The following is a 17,856-nucleotide window of genomic DNA, read 5'->3' as shown; positions in this document are numbered from 1 at the left end:
GAATGTAGAACGCTGCTCCTCTAATCAAAAATGTCACGAAGGAATTGAGTGACACCGTTGTACTCATGGCGAAACCAGCCGTGCATTGTATGGAGTCTGCCACTCCGCACCATCGGTTGTAGCATATAGGGTGAATATAGAAACGATCACGTGCTGATTGATCGATAAATTATACGTGCTACAACAGTGTGATTATCGTGTTCCTTGGATCTCCACGTCGCAGTGATCAGTATTCAACCAACTTTTGAAGTGGTCGAGATAGAGTTGCGTGAGGCGACTCGAAGTGGAAACCCATCGTGAACATTTGTAGTTACACTTCGACTAATGAGAATGATAACTGCTGAACGCAAGTAGCACTTGAGAGACGTTTGCCTGTTTTTCGCCTAATTGGCGACCGCGAGAGCCAATGTACCGCCGAAAATACGTGTGAGGCCATTTTTCTAGTCTGACCCATTGGAGTGGCGCTTCTAAACACCACGCGCCATCTCGTGGGTTGACATCAGTATGTGGGAATGTGGAATTTGGGGTTTAGAAACGTTGAAGTTGGAGTTTGGATGTTTGCGTATTCAGAAATGTAGAAATTTGAGCGGATAAAAATTTGAAGTTGGATATTAAGAAAAGTGGAACGGGTTTATGGAAATTTGGAAATTTGGATATTTGGAAGGGTAGAAATTTGGGTTCGTGGAAATTTGAAAATTTGGATGGAAGGGTAATTTCTTGACAAATTTAGATACATAAGAGTAGAAATTTGATCATCATAGGCATTTGGCAAGCTGGATAATTGTAAGCTTGATAACTGGAAGTCTGATAAATGTAAGCTTGATTTTGCAAGGTTCCCAAATTCCTATGTTGTCCAATTCTCACATCTCAAATCGTATAGCACCCCAAATCCCTAAATCCCCAAAGTTCTATGTCTCCAAGTCTTTATATTCCCAAATTCCAATACCTTCAAATACCTACATCCCCAAATTGCAAAATTCCCAAATTCTATGTTTCCCAAGTCTCAGATCTCAAATTATGTAACTCCCTAAATTTCTGTATTCCCAGATCCCTAAATTCCCAAATCACTACGTCTCCAAATCTCTATATTCCCAAACTCAGTATTCAGAAATGTAGAAATGTAGAAATTTGAGCGGATGAAAATTTGAAGTTGGATATTTAGAAAAGTGGAACGGGTTTATGGAAATTTGGAAATTTGGATATTTGGGTTTATAGAAATTGGAAAATTTTTACTATTGAATCTTTTATAGACTTAAGTACTACAGAATTGTTCTTAATATTTTGGCTGCTCTAACATTATTCTTAAATAAATAAATTTTTTAATAAGATTATTGTCATAAAGGTTTGAGGAAATTATATGAAGTAGATCTGTAGAATATCTGCAATTTGTGTTTTAGTATGTTTAAACGTCTTTAATAGTATGAGAGAAAAATTATGTTAATAATTAGGAAATTGAGTATAGTTGACTTGCTAACAAAAAACGCCAGTTTCTTTGTTCCTTATGTTACTGGCTGTCGTTTCTCATGAACCTTTTCCTCATCAGAGTAAAGTAAGAAAATGTAGAGCTTAACAGCTGAAACATAAAATTCATGTTTTGTTAATAAAAAAATGTTAAAATTGTCAAGGACATAAGTTACCCTAGTTCATATATTTTAGTGGAATTAGCAGCATATACATACATATAAATGTTATATAGTTAGTCAACTAAATTGAAAATTAGAACATATAAAACAATAATTAAATTTTAGAAGAACAAGATAAGTACAAATTCCATTACAAAAGAAACATAAATTTACTTAAAATACACATGTAATAAATAAATTTGTAGGAAAACATTAACATAAATTGCATACCGATGTAGCAGTCTCCAACGACACAGGAAAGAATCCCCCAGCAGTTAAATAGCAAGGCTTCATTGACCTCAGCATAATCAGTCTCACGTTCAACCTTAACATTCTACCAATCTTATTCATTGGCAAAGTGCTCCATGAGCCAAAATATATAGTTGAACAAACGTTCAAACTTTCCTCCATCAAACCATTGCAACAATAGGCGAAAATTATCAGATGTATAAAACTGCCGACTACGTGGAACATGAAAATTGAACGCCTTGCAATTGGGGTGTCTGCCTGTAAATATATATGGTTCGTTGATAGTGCATGGATCGTGAGTAGTTTTTATGTGAGACTGTTGGTATGTTGCCATATGTGGTTGTGTTCATTTCATATTTTCTTAGTAACTTTATAATTTGTTGATATTCAAATTTTCTAATCTTGTAAATTTCTGATTTGCTAATTCACTATTTTTCCAATTTCCCAAATTTCGAATTTTGAATTTCTAAATTTCCCAATTTCCCAAATTTCTAATTTTCTAATTTTCTAATTTTCTAATTTTCTAATTTTCTAATTTTCTAATTTTCTAATTTTCTAATTTTCTAATTTTCTAATTTTCTAATTTTCTAATTTTCTAATTTTCTAATTTTCTAATTTTCTAATTTTCTAATTTTCTAATTTTCTAATTTTCTAATTTTCTAATTTTCTAATTTTCTAATTTTCTAATTTTCTAATTTTCTAATTTTCTAATTTTCTAATTTTCTAATTTTCTAATTTTCTAATTTTCTAATTTTCTAATTTTCTAATTTTCTAATTTTCTAATTTTCTAATTCTCTAATTTTCTAATTCTCTAATTCTCTAATTTTCTAATTTTCTAATTTTCTAATTTTCTAATTTTCTAATTTTCTAATTTTCTAATTTTCTAATTTTCTAATTTTCCAATTTTCCAATTTTCCAATTTTCTAATTTTCTAATTTTCTAATTTCCCAATTTCTCAATTTTCCAACTACCAAATTTCCCAATTTCCCAATTTCCCAATTTCCCAATTCCCCAATTCCCCAATTTCCCAATTCCCCAATTCCCCAATTTCCCGATTCCCCAATATCTCATATTTACAATTTCCCAATTCTCCAATTTCCCATATTTCCAATTTCCCATATTTCCAATTTCCCAAATTTCCAATTTCCCGATTCCCCAATTTCCCAAATTTTCAATTTCCAATTTCCCGATTCCCCAATTTCCTAAATTTCCAATTTCTCAATTTCCCAACTTTCTAATTTTCTAATTTCCCAATTTCCCAATTTCTCAATTTCTCAATTTCTCAATTTCTCAATTTCCCAACTTCCCAACTTTCCAGTTTCCCAATTCCCTAATTTCCCAAATTTTCCAAATTTCCAATTTCCCGATTCCCCAATATCCCATATTTCCAATTTCCCAATTCCCCAATTTCCCAAATTTCCAATTTCCCGATTCCCCAATTTCCCAATTTTCTAATTTTTCATTTCCTCAATTTCGCAATTCCCCAATTCCTCAATATCCTCTTAGTAACACTAGTATCACTAATATTATTAAAACCAAACAAAAAATATACGCACCAAAAGTATCTGATAGCAATTAAGTCCCACCAATAAACTGAAAATTACCATATGCCAGAAGATCGTCATAGTGAACACATTTTCAAGCTTCTCACAGAATAAAATAAGTGACTGATGCAGTCGTACACACTCTTTCATAGCCGCAGAGCAGTGATTGACATATTCGAGTGAATCTTCCTGTTTATTTTCACAAACCCAACAGTTCATTATTTTCCATTGCAACATGCGAAATTGGGAGATTACGTGCATGTTGAGGATGCACAGGAAGGTGTCTGGGCAAATGTACGCGACTCCAAGTGTGAGCACACATAACACCTGAACAAAGTTTTGCAAAATATTTTAAAACCTTGTATTTCATGAGGTAGATCACACAAATTATCTTCAAAAATGAATTTTAAACAAGATATTATTCAAATATAATGAAAATTCTGTTTGCAAAATTAGTTGAATGATTTTAACATTTAATATAGAGTGCTTCATTTGAAGTGAAAATAGTATGTTTTTAGTTGAATTTATTCTGTTTTAAGAGAGATGTTTCATTGTGGATGTAAATAACGTTATATTAGTATGGAATTGTAAGGGTCATTTTAAATGCAGCACCTTGTATTTGATTTAGTAAATGCAATGAGAATATTTTCTTAATTAATGTTAGTTACCTGGAAAGTGAATATTAATTCAAAATATGGCGTCTCGGTTAGAGGCAAATCTGACCTGATTTCTAGTGGAAATTCCCTGTCCGATTTATTTCTACCAATGTTATCTGCAATGAAGATCAACAACAATATATGTGTCAATACAATCGAAATAGATCATTCTATCACTAAACTCAACGACGTAAAGTATTCATTCAAATGACTAGTGTAATGAGCGAACTCGTAAGTTGGCATTGATTACTAATGTTTTTTCCACATATGAGTCAATATACTCACAGACGATAGGTGTTGTCACGTAACCAGAAATCGAAGCTGGCAGAATACAAAATACAAAGATGATCCACAGTTTGCAGAACCTTTGACACTTGGCGAAGATCAGTTGTTCTTCAAAGCTGTAATTATAGTGCCAAAAATGGCGCTCGGCGTAGACCACTACGTCCGCGAGTTCGAGTCTACGGATCCGCAAAACAATCACTTTCGATATAGCCATAGTTATGATAAGTAAGTTACTCATGCCGAACACGCAACACTGAAATCGGAAAATTTGTGGTCTTTGGAAAGAAAATTGAAAATTCAAGAATCTGGAAATTTGGGAAAATTTGTACATTCTGATACTAGGGAATGTTTACAGATTTGGTGATTTTAAAGCTTTCGTCCTTAGAAGAAAATTAATAAATTTGTTCCTCGAAAATGTGCAAAATTAAAACTTTGTATCACGCGTCCACTTAAACCCTTTACTAATAAAATTTATTAACGATTACTCACGCTCATATCATGACCCCAGTAGTGATTAATATTCACCACATTGACATACACGCAGTACAACGCCGTATAAAAGACCCACAACAACGCGGCCAACCGTTGTCGTTCCTCGCTACCGTCCATCGTGAACCAAACCCCGGCGAATTTCAAAAAGAACTTCGCTGTAACGATAGAAAGATCTGAATATATCCCCTGATTCATGTTGCTCTACAAAGTACAGATCTCTCAGCTCGCGACGTATAAACCACGGGTACCACGAACAAGTAGAGTGACATGACACTGCTGTAATCAGCAGAGACCCTTCGCTTTCCTCCGCGAAAGACATGTCACTTTTCAGTCGCACCTCGCCACTGTAGCAATAATTGTAGCAATGATTAGAGACTCTTCCCCCGATTAATTATGCATTCGATCATAGCTACGCGATTGGATTTTCTTCCGATTGGAGATACTCCTTGCAACGGATCGATTCTGACTTCGTTCGGTGTTCTGTTTTATATTTTTCTGTAAGTGCTTCACTGAGGGTGCGAAAAGAGGGTGTCTGTGGGGGTGCAGTGACCGAAGTGGCTAAGTGCAAAGTTGTGTGTGGAATGAAGGAAAGTATATGTGGGAGTATAAATTTGATAAAATATATACTTATGATGATGAAGTGCGTAATATGATGAAATATATACATAGGTAAAATGATAAGTAGAAGATGAATTTAATGTAAGACTTGAGGTCATGTCAAGATTTGAGGGTTTGCGAAATTGGGAATTTGATGATTTGAGAATGTTGGGATTGTAGGATTTGAGAATTTGAGTAATTTTGAATTTGCTGATTTGAGAGTTTGGATGTGTTGAGGAATTTAGATATGTATGGATTTGGTAATGTAAGAATTTTTTCATACAGAGATTTGGGAATACAGAGATTTGGGAATATAGAGAGTTGGAAATATAAAGATTTGGGAATGTAGAGATTTGGAAATATAGAAATTTGGGAATATAGAGATTTGGAAATACAGAGATTTGGGAACATAGAGATATGGAAATATAGAGATTTGGAAATATAGAGATTTGGAAATATAGAGATTTGGGAACATAGAGATTTGGGAATACAGAGATTTGGAAATATAGAGATTTGGAAATATAGAGATTTGGAAACATAGAAATTTGGGAATATAGAGATTTGGAAATACAGAGATTTGGGAATACAGAGATTTGGGAATACAGAGATTTGGAAATATAGAGATTTGGAAAATACAGAGATTTGGGAATATAGAGATTTGGGAATACAGAGATTTGGGAATACAGAGATTTGGGAATACAGAGATTTGGAAATATAGAGATTTGGAAATATAGAAATTTGGGAACATAGAGATTTGGGAATACAGAGATTTGGGAATACAGAGATTTGGAGATATAGAGATTTGGAAATATAGAGATTTGGAAATATAGAAATTTGGGAACATAGAGATTTGGGAATACAGAGATTTGGGAATACAGAGATTTGGAAATATAGAGATTTGGAAATATAGAGATATGGAAATACAGAGATTTGGGAACATAGAGATTTGGGAATATAGAGATTTGGGAATACAGAGATTTGGAAATATAGAGATATGGAAATACAGAGATTTGGGAACATAGAGATTTGGGAATATAGAGATTTGGGAATACAGAGATTTGGAAATATAGAGATTTGGAAATATAGAAATTTGGGAATATAGAGATTTGGAAATACAGAGATTTGGGAATACAGAGATTTAGAAATATAGAGATTTGGAAATACAGAAATATCAGCATATAGTGATTTATAGTGTATCTGCAGATATCAACCTTTAGAAGTAACTTCTTTTACTTTAGGTCGACCTCACGCACCAGCTCATAGGTTGACATCGGTACTTCGTTTCCATTTTCCATACACCAAAGTGGTTTCGGAAATTTTTTTATGCAGTAATCAACGCAACTATGTACCAACAGTGAAATAGAAGGTATCAACACATTTTGGTTTTGGTTGATGAATTTAAAAAATTGCATTTTAAATAACTTCAGTGTTTGAAATTCAGCAGAAATGCAAATGGTAAAATAACGAACGACTACATATTTTTGGGAAATAAATGATATCCTCGACATGACATCGATTTTATTTGTGCGTTTCGTCAATTTGATTGTCTTCAATCTGTTACAGACTTAAATAACACAGAGTCGTTCTTAATACTTTGGCTGGTGTCTTAGATAAATAAGTTTTATAGTAAGATTATTGTCATAAAGCTTGGAGAAAATGTATGAAGTATCTGCCATTTGTGTTTTAGTATGTTTGAATGTCTTTAATAGTTTGAGAGAAAAATCATGGTAAAGTGTAGAGTTGAATCTTTGAAATTACGTATAACTGATTTACAAACAGAAAGCGTCATTTTCTTTATTCTTTGTGTTACTGGTTGTCGTTTCTCAAGAACCTTTCCCTCATCAGGGTAAAGTACGAAAATGTAGAACTTAACAGCTGAAACAGAAAATTCATATCTTATTAATATTAAGTGTTAAAATTGTTAAGAATAAAAGTTACTATAGTTCCTATATCTTAATGGAATTTATTTGAACCAGCATAAAAAGCTATTTAAAATATTAGTAGCATGTAAATAAATTTTATTCAGTTAGTTAACTAAATTGAAAATTAGAACATATAAAACAATAATTAAATTTTAGAAGAACAAGATAAGTACAAGTTCCATCACAAAAGAAACATAAATTTTCTTAAAATACACATGTAATAAATGAATTTATAGAAAAACATTAACATAAATTGCATACCGATGTAGCTGTCTCCAACGACACAGGGAAAAATCCTCCAGCAGTTAAATAGCAAGGCTTCATTGACCTCAGCATAATCATTCTCACGTTCAACCTTAACATTCTACCAATCCTATTCATTGGCAAAGTGTTCCATGACCCAAAATATATAGTTGAACAAACGTTCAAGCTTTCCTCCATCAAACCATTGCAACAATAGGCGAAAATTATCAGATGTACAAAACTGCCGATTACGTGGAACATGAAAATTGATTTCCTTGCAAAAGGGGTGTCTGCCTGTAAATATATATGGTTTGTTGGTATTGCATTGGTGATAAGAAGTTTTTATGCGAAACTTTAGGTATATTGCCACATGTGGATGTGTTCATGTTATATCCTTCTAGTAATTTCATAAGTTAGTGATTTCCCAATTTCCTAATTCTCTAAATTTCTGAATTACTTATTCACTCTTTTTTCAGTATTCTGATTTTCTAATACAGTAATTTACTAATTTTCTGATTTTCTAATTTGGTGATTTACTAATTTTATAGTTTTATTGTCCATTTTCCTAATTTTCTAGTTCTCTAATTTGCCAATTTGCTAATTTTCAATTTCCCAGTTTGCTAATTTCCCAAATTCTCAATTTCCCAATTTCCTATTTCCCCTATTCCTCAATTCTCCTATTCCCCAATTTCCCCATTCCCCGATTTCCCGATCTCGAAAATTTACGAATTTCTAAATTTCCCAATTTCCCAACTTTCTAATTTTCTAATTTTCTAAATTCTCAATTTCCCAACTACCAAATTTCCCAATTTCCCAATTCCCTAATTTTCCAAATTTCCAATTTCCCGATTCCCCAATATCCCATATTTCCAAATTCCCAATTCCTCAATTTCCCGATCTCGAAAATTTCCGAATTTCCCCATTTCCCCATTTCCCCAATTTCCCAAGTTTCTAATTTCCAAATGTCCCAATTTCTCAGCTTGCTACTTTCCTAATTTCCTAAATTCCAATTTTTCCATTTCCTAATTCCCCAATTTGTCAATCCCAAAAATTCCTAATTTCCTAATTCCCTAATTTCCTAATTTCCTAACGTCCCAATTTCTTAGTTTGCTACTTTCCTAATTTCCCAAATTCCAATTTTTCCATTTCCTAATTCCCCAATTTCTCAATCCCAAAAATTCCTAATTTCCTAATTCCCTAATTCCCTAATTCCCTAATTCCCTAATTCCCTAATTCCCTAATTTCCTAATTTCCCAACTTCCTAACTTCCTAACTTCCTAATTTCCTAATTTCCCAACTTCCTAGTTTCCTAATTTCCTAATTTCCGAATTTCCTAATTTCCCAACTTCCCAATTTCCCATTACTAACAATAATATTACAGTTACAACAGTACGATCGGTGGCAATATAACGAGACTCTACTGTATTCACACTAACACCGTACCTAATTACACGTAAAATTAGTCTAAATTACAAAATATACGCACCAATAGTATTATATAGCAATTGAGTCCCACCAACAAACTGAAAATTACCATATGCCAGAAGATCGTAAAAGTAAACACATTTTCGAGTTTTTCACAGAATAAAATAAGTGACTGATGCTGTCGTACACACTCCTTCATAGCTGCAGAGCAGTGATTGACATATTCGAGTGTGTCTTTCTGTTTATTTTCGCAAACCCAACAGTTCATTATTCTGTATTGCAGCATGCGGAATTGGGAGACGACGTGCATGTTGAGGATGCACAAGATGGCGTCTGGGCAAATGTACGCGACACCGAGAGTGAGCACACATATGGTCTGAACAAATTTTTGTAAAATATTATAAATCACTTGTATATCATATAAATTATATTCAAACATGAATTTTAAACAAAATGTTATTTAAATATAATGAAAATTTTGTCTGCAAAATTAATTGAATGATTTGAACATTTAATACAGGGTGCTTCATTTGAAGTGAAAATAGTATATTCTTAGGAGAATTTATTCTGTTTTAAGAGAGATATTTTACTGTGAATGTAAATAACGTGATATAAGTATGTAATTGTAAGGGTCATTTTAAATGCAGCACCCTGTATTTGATATAGTAAATGCAATGAGAATATTTTCTTAGTTAATGTTGATTACCTGGAAAGTGAATATTAGTTCAAAATATGGCGTCTCGGTTATAGGCAAATCTGATCTAATTTCTAGTGGAAATTCCCTGTCCGATTTATTTCTACCAATGTTATCTGTGTTATAAATATATGTGTCAATATATTCGAAGTATCAATAACCCTAACAATATATAATGTTCATTCAACTGACTAATGTCTTCACGCACCAACTCATTGGTTAACATCGGTATTAATATTTTCTCATCATAATTATATGCAAAAATAATTTTGAGCAGATTGAAATTAATTTACTTACTCACGATAGGTGTAGTCATATAACCGGACATCGAAGCTGGAAGAATGCAAAATAGAAACATGATCCATATCTTACAGAACTTTCTGCACTTGGCGAAGATCAATTGTTCTTCGGAGTCGTAATTATAGTGCCAAAAATGGCGCTCGGCGTATATCACTACGTCCGCGAGTTCGAGTCTGCGGATCCGTAAAACAATCACTTTCGATATAGCCATAGTTATGATAAGTAAGTTACTCATGCCGAACACGCAACACTGAAATCGGAAAATTTGTGGTCTTTGGAGAGAAAATTGAAAATTCAAGAATCTGGAAATTTGAGAAAATTTGTACATTCTGATACTAGGGAATGTTTACAGATTTGGTGATTTTAAAGCTTTCGTCCTTAGAAGAAAATTAATAAATTTGTTCCTCGAAAATGTGCAAAATTAAAACTTTGTATCACGCGTCCACTTAAACCCTTCACTAATAAAATTTATTAACGATTACTCACGCTCATATCATGACCCCAGTAGTGACTGATATTCTTCACATTGACAACCACGCAGTACAATCCCGTGTAGAAGACCCACAACAACGCGACCAACCGTTGTCGTTCCTCAGCATCGTCCATCGTGAACCAAACCCCGGCCAATTTCAAAAAGTACTTGGCTGTAACGATAGAAAGATCTGAATATATCCCTTGATTCATGTTGCTCTACAAAGTACAGATCTCTCAGCTCGCGACGTATAAACCACGGGTACCACGAACAAGTAGAGTGACATGACACTGCTGTAATCAGCAGAGACCCTTCGCTTTCCTCCGTGAAAGACATGTCACTTTTCAGTCGCACCTCGCCACTGTAGCAATAATTGTAGCAATGATTAGAGACTCTTTCCCCGATTAATTATGCATTCGATCATAGCTACGCGATTGGATTTTCTTCCGATTGGAGATACTCCTTGCAACGGATCGATTCTGACTTCGTTCGGTGTTCTGTTTTATATTTTTCTGTAAGTGCTTCACTGAGGGTGCGAAAAGAGGGTGTCTGTGGGGGTGCAGTGACCGAAATGGCTATGTGCAATGTTGCGTGTAGAATGAATGAAGGTGTATATGGTAGTATATACGAAGGTCAATACAATATACATACACTTATAATGATGAAGTACATAAAACGAGAAAATATATACAACGTGAGATGGTGAATGTATGTACATAAAGTAGTAAAGTACATACTAACTTAGTAAAATTATATACCACCTGTGATATGGTAGAATATCATTGATTGATTGTAATAGAAATATTAATTTACAACAGAATGGGGACAAGAGAGGCGCAACGTAGTTCGTAATATATGTGCTGTATTTTACTGTGCGTAAGTTTACCTACAAAGTACAGACATAGCAGTCAAATTTTCTATACATTTAAAAATATTCACACACTATCTTCAACCAGTTTTTTTTGGGTTCATCAATATACATATGTGCACATGTACGTCGACTTGGACACGTGTCTATTCGTCCTCGTCTTTCGTAAATGAATTCCTCATCAACGTGAAGTAGGAAAATGTGGAACTTAAAATCTGTGAACAAGAAGAATTATCCGATAAATCAAGAAACTGCAAATGATATTAGACATTAGTTATTAAACGGATCGGCAGATATTAAGTATTAATGAATTATTTTTTGTGATTTGCAATTGACAAATATAAAAAATTAAAAATTTGCAAGTAGGTAGGGAACACATTAAAAGGCAGGATTGGAGCGTAAGTACGTACCGTAGTAAAAGTTTCTAGGGAAACAGGGAAAAATCCTGCGGCCGTTATACAGCACGGTTTCATTGCTCTGATCATAATGAACATCATTGCTGTTCTCAACGATCTGCCACTCTGATTCATCGGTAGACTAGACCAGGATCCTCCATACGCCGCTCTAACAATGTTTGAGCTTTCCTCCATCATGTAATGGCAGCTGCATGTGAGAATGCATAGGTGGCCTAGACTGCCCAGCATGTGGAATATGAAAATAAGGCGCATGGCGTTACCTGGGTTTGCCTGTACAATATAAGATTTTGAAGATACAGGACTTTGGGGATTTAGGAATTTGGGGAGATATATACACTTTAAAATCTGAACATTGAGCAACATAGGAATTTGGGAACCTTGCAAAATCAAGCTTACACTTATCAGACTTCCAGTTATCAAGCTTACAATTGTCCAGCTTGCCAAATGCCTATGATGACCAAATTTCTACTCTTAAATATCTAAATTTGTCAAGAAATTACCCTTCCACCCAAATTTTCAAATTTCCACAACCCCAAATTTCTACCCTTCTAAATATCCAAATTTCCAAATTTCCATAAACCCGTTCCACTTTTCTAAATATTCAACTTCAAATTTTCACAAACCCAAATTTCTACCCTTTTAAATATCCATATTTACAAATTTCCATAAACCCGTTCCACTTTTCTAAATATCCAACTTCCAATTTTCATCCGCTCAAATTTCTACATTTCTACATTTCTGAATACTGAGTTTGGGAATATAGAGATTTGAAGACGTAGTGATTTGGGAATTTAGGGATCTGGGAATACAGAAATTTAGGGAGTTACATAATTTGAGATCTGAGACTTGGGAGACATAGAATTTGGGAATTTTGCAATTTGGAGATGTAGGTATTTGAAGGTATTGGAATTTGGGAATATAAAGACTTGGAGACATAGAACTTTGGGGATTTAGGGATTTGGGGTGCTATACAATTTGAGATGTGAGAATTGGACAACGTAGAAATTTGGGAACCTTGCAAATTCAAGCTTACATTTATCAGACTTCCAGTTATCAACCTTACAATTATCCAGCTTGCCAAATGCCTATGATGACCAAATTTCTACTCTTAAATATCTAAATTTGTCAAGAAATTACCCTTCCACCCAAATTTTGAAATTTCCATAACCCCAAATTTCTACCCTTCTAAATATCCAAATTTCCAAATTTCCATAAACCCGTTCCACTTTTCTAAATATCCAACTTCAAATTTTCATCCGCTCAAATTTCTACATTTCTGAATACGCAAACATCCAAACTCCAACTTCAACGTTTCTAAACCCCAAACTGTCAAACCCTAAATTCCACATTCCCACATACCGATGTCAACCCACGAGTTGGCGCGTGGTGTTTAGAAGCGCCACTCCAATTGGTCAGAACAGAATAATGGCCTCACACGTATTTTCGGCGGTATATTGTCTCTCGCGGTCGCCAATTAGGCGAAAAACAGGCAAACGTCTCTCAAGTGAGGTGCTTGCGTTCAGCAGTTGTCATTCTCATTTGCCGAAATGTAGCTACAAATGTTCACGGTGGGCTTCTTTTGCTTTCACGCGCCAACTCGTAATATCTGTACATTTATATATTATACGTACCAAAAGTATCTCATACCAGTCGAGACACATTAACACACTTACGATCGTCACGTGTATAAAGATTGTCGTTGAGTACACACTTTCCATCATGTTACAGAACACAATAATCAATTGATGTTGCCGAATACATTTCTTCAAAGCCATGTAGCATTCTTCGGTATACTTTTCAGGATCTGAATCCTTGCATACAATGTTCCAGAAATTTAACATTCTATATTGCAAGATGCGAAATTGACCTACTGCGTGAACGTTTAATAGGCACATGAGTATGTCAGGGCAAACGTATCCCATTCCAATTATGTACACGCAGACGGACTGGAGGAATAATTATTTATTACATTAACATGTGTAATTATATATTATTAATTATTACATTAACATGTGTAATTATGCACTATTAATTATTACATTAATATCTGTAGTTATATACTATTAATTATTACGTTAATATGTGTATCCATAATATTATGTGATACTGGGAATATTAGAGGATTCTGTGGGGAAATCTGGTAACATAGGGTCAGGAAATTTTAATAGTACTATCAAGGTTTCTTGAAATTTGCAAAAATTTGTAATTTGTAAAAGCTTGCAAGTTTGGGAGGATAAGTATTTAAATTATGAGGATAGTGTGAGTAGTTGAGAGTTTGAGAATTTGAGAATTTGAGGGATTGAGAATTTGAGGGTTTGAGAATTTGAAGGTCTGAAAATTTGAAGGTTTGAGAATTTGAGGGTTTGAAAATTTGGGGGTTTGAGAATTTGAAGGGTTGAGAATTTGAGGGTTTGGGAATTTGAGAGTTTGAGAATTTGAGGGTTTGAGAATTTGAGGGTTTGAAAACTTGAGAATTTGAGAATTTGAGGGTTTGAGAATTTAAGAATTTGAGAATTTGAGAATTTGAGAATTTGAGAAGTTGAGAAGTTGAGAAGTTGAGAATTTGAGAAGTTAGGGATTTGAGGGTTTGAGGGTTTGAGGGCTTGAGAATTTGAGAACTTGAGAATTTGAGAACTTGAGAATTTGAGAACTTGAGAATTTGAGAACTTGAGAATTTGAGAACTTGAGAATTTGAGAACTTGAGAATTTGAGAACTTGAGAATTTGGGAAAATCACTCTTGAAAAATCACAATTCTAAGGATTTGGAAATAAAGAACTCCGGAATCTAAAAAATTAGAAATTCAAGTTGATTGAAAGCAAAAATTCACTATACCTGAAAAGTGAACATAAGCTCATAATAAGGTGTCTCATTTACCGGCCAATCAACCCACATTTTAAACGGAAGCATTCTATCCGACTTATTTCTCCCCAAATTTTCTGCAAAACACAAAACTAAATATATCCACAGATCAAAAAATTTGCAAATCAAAATGCTACAAAACATCTCCACTGTATAAAAATATACAGGTCAAGACTTTTTATCACAGCAGAGAAAAATTGTCAAAAATGGCAGTAGATAATGGTGGATCTAGAGAGCGTAGACCCCATCTAGCGACAGCGAGTTATACTAATATGTTCACATGTCAATTTACTTACCAAAAATAGGTGTAATCACGTAGCCGGTCAAAGATGTCGACGGAACAGAGAACACGAAAATAACAAACCATGTGGAATACTTGACACACATTTTGAAGATATGTCGTTCTTGTGGATTATAATCGTTGTTCCAAAAGTGTTGCTGAGCGTAGACGAGTATCTTCGCGATCTGAACTCTGCGAGCTTGTAGGATGAACATTTTTATCATCGTCATTACGATACACGTTGTGTTGATTATCAGAAATATACGGTGCTGAAATAAATTAATGGATATGTGGAACTAGAAAATCTAATGAAATACAATTTACTAATGAATTTAGTAAAATTCTAAAAAAATATTGAAAATCTGATTCGAGGAGAAAATTGAAAAATCTGATGACAATATTATATTGGAAAATCTATCGAAGTATATTGAAGAATCTGCTAAAATTCCAAAATCAGAAGAATGCAGTGAAGCTTTAAAGTTAGAAAGTCTATTGAAATTTGTAAATTAAGAAATGTGGTAAAATTCAAAAATCGAAGAAAATCAATTTGAAAACGTATACCTGGAAGAAACTAAAACTGGTGGAAGCTGTACATAGGTAGAAATAAATTGAAAAAAATGAAACATATGGAAATTAGACCTGGACAAACCTAAACCTATAAAATATTATTTCAACAGAAATTATATTTGTAGGAGCTTGAACCTACAAAGAATTAATCCTAAAAAAGTAGATCCAAAAAACCTAAAACCCCAAAACTATCCACAAGCTAACAAAAATATCCATAGCTCCACAAAATATGGCCACTTCAATAAATGTGATAGGAAATTTATAAACGGCACCCAGAAGTAAACCAGAAAATTGCTGACTTACACTCAAGTCATTCGAAGTATGATAATAGTCCACAGTGTTCACATAAACCCCATAAATGAACGCAATAGCGGTGTACAGTATAGAAATTTTCTTCTGACGTTCCTCAGCAGCATTCGTCGCCAATAAAATGCCAGTGTATTTCATGACATACGTGGCCGAAATGAGAGAGAAATCCCTGTACTCCTTTTTTTGCATGTTGCTCGTCAAAGAGCCTGTTTTCTTGATAGCTTTTAATGTTGAATGTCGCTCTTACGGTCAGAGATGTCACGGAGGAATTGAATGACATGCTATCGCTATAGTCGTTGCGAACTCATCGCTGTTCCGTGTACGAAATCTTCCTCTTATTATTCGCACCATCGGTGGTGGAACACGGGGTTGTGAACGTGGGATTGATCACGTGCTGGTTGATCGGTTGATTATACGTGCTACAACGTTATATTATTGACGTGTACTTTGAATGCAATCTTGCGGCGTACTGATCGTTATTTCTAGCATTGTAGAAGCAACCTTAGAAGTGATTGAATGGTTAAGATATTCGTACTTAATTTTCACTTTTCGTGTGCTAGAGTGGAGTTGGAAATTTTGTGTGTGGAGTGCGGTAATTAAGGTGATGGGTGTATAGGAAGAGGGACGTAGAGTGAAGGGATGGTATTTTGGGGTAGACAAGTAGAATAGTGTCAGACGTGGATTTAACACATTGTATGTGACGTGTGTTTGATGAGTTTCTGAGTTCATAGTATTATAGCATACGTATCTTTAATTTCCAAAATTTTGAACTGACAAATATATGAATTTATGAATCTACGAAATTTACTAATTAAAACAACAGTTTTTAAAATTTTTTAAATACCAAATATGCAAGTTTCCAAATTTTCATTGTTATACAGTCTTAAAATTTCACAATTCCAAAACTTGACAACTAAAAATTATACTGTACTAACGTGACAACTTCAATACCCCACAATTCCAGGATTCGACAAATGCAAAGTTCGGCAATTACAAAGGTCGACAATTCCAATGTCCAATAACTCAAAAATTTGACAATTCTAAAAACCGACAATTGCAACATTTTGCAATTCCAACACCAGGCAATTCCAACATACGACAATTCCAAAATTGTAGCAATTCCAAGAACTCGACAATTCCGATATTCCGCAATTCCAAAATTAGGCAAAGCCAAAACTTTAGCAATTCCAAAGCACGGCAATTCCGACATTCGACAATTCTAAATTTTTAGCAATTCTACAACTCGACAATTCCAATATTCGGTAATTGCAAAATTAGACAATTCCAAAATTTGGGCAATTCCAGATTGCAACAATTTCGGCATTCCGGCAATTCCAAAATTCGACAATTCCGAAGTTTTTGCAATTCCAGACCTCTGCAATTCCAATATTCCACAATTCCAGTATCCGACTTTTCCAAAATTGCAGCAATTCCAAAACCCGACAATTGCAATACTTCGCAATTCCAGAATACGACAATTCCAAAATTGGACAGTTCAAAAATTTAAGCGATTCCAGAATTCGACAATTCCAGTATCTCACTATTTTAAAATTGCAGCAATTCCATTACTCGGCAATTCCATTACTCCACAATTCTAAAATTCGACAATTCCAAAATTTTGACAATTCCAGTGTCCCACCATTCCAAAATGGTAGCAATTCCAAAACTTTACAATTCCAATATTCAGCATTTCCAAGACTCCGCAATTTCCAAATTGCAGAAATTCTAAAATTAGACATTTAAATATTTTAACTCAAAATTTTAGCAATTCCTGAGCTCGACAATTTCAGTATCGCACCATTGCAAAATTGTAACAATTTCAAGGTCAACAATTCCAAGCTTCCACAATTTGAATATCCAACTATTCCAAAATTCCAATATTTGAATTTCCTAAATTCTTAAAGTCCTAAAATTAAAAAATTGTCATATCCCCATGCGAGCCTCTAGTAAAAGTCTCCACTGTAAAATACCCGGCCAGAACCGTAACCTTCGTAAACCAAGATATTTAAAAATCACAATTAAAATCTAACATAATAAAATAACGAGGTGACAGGT

The 17,856-nt window shown here is 34.0% G+C and overlaps 3 protein-coding genes across 3 annotated transcripts; all 3 read right to left on the bottom strand.

Moving 5' to 3' along the window:
- Positions 1 to 1,247: 1,247 nt before the first annotated feature.
- On the bottom strand, positions 1,248 to 5,229 carry LOC143265590 (odorant receptor Or2-like). The gene is made up of 6 exons (XM_076538630.1): positions 4,846 to 5,229; positions 4,357 to 4,609; positions 4,084 to 4,187; positions 3,428 to 3,742; positions 1,854 to 2,129; positions 1,248 to 1,573 (listed from the first exon to the last, which is right to left on the bottom strand). Exons 1-6 carry the CDS (start codon positions 5,041 to 5,043, stop codon positions 1,505 to 1,507), a joined length of 1,215 nt encoding a protein of 404 aa, XP_076394745.1. The 5' UTR covers positions 5,044 to 5,229; the 3' UTR covers positions 1,248 to 1,504.
- A 1,746-nt stretch (positions 5,230 to 6,975) lies between these two features.
- Positions 6,976 to 9,408, bottom strand: LOC143265591 (odorant receptor 10-like). The gene is made up of 3 exons (XM_076538633.1): positions 9,097 to 9,408; positions 7,629 to 7,904; positions 6,976 to 7,320 (listed from the first exon to the last, which is right to left on the bottom strand). Exons 1-3 carry the CDS (start codon positions 9,343 to 9,345, stop codon positions 7,252 to 7,254), a joined length of 594 nt encoding a protein of 197 aa, XP_076394748.1. The 5' UTR covers positions 9,346 to 9,408; the 3' UTR covers positions 6,976 to 7,251.
- Positions 9,409 to 11,086: 1,678 nt separating this feature from the next.
- Positions 11,087 to 16,115, bottom strand: LOC100877171 (odorant receptor 4-like). The gene is made up of 6 exons (XM_076538631.1): positions 15,796 to 16,115; positions 14,942 to 15,194; positions 14,619 to 14,722; positions 13,417 to 13,731; positions 11,780 to 12,055; positions 11,087 to 11,584 (listed from the first exon to the last, which is right to left on the bottom strand). Exons 1-6 carry the CDS (start codon positions 15,988 to 15,990, stop codon positions 11,516 to 11,518), a joined length of 1,212 nt encoding a protein of 403 aa, XP_076394746.1. The 5' UTR covers positions 15,991 to 16,115; the 3' UTR covers positions 11,087 to 11,515.
- Positions 16,116 to 17,856: the final 1,741 nt, after the last annotated feature.

Source organism: Megachile rotundata, chromosome 13 (genome assembly GCF_050947335.1).
Source record: "Megachile rotundata isolate GNS110a chromosome 13, iyMegRotu1, whole genome shotgun sequence".
NCBI classification, from domain to species: Eukaryota; Metazoa; Arthropoda; class Insecta; order Hymenoptera; family Megachilidae; genus Megachile; species Megachile rotundata.
Note: the sequence above shows the minus strand (reverse complement) of the source record. Positions and strands in the feature narration are given on the sequence as shown.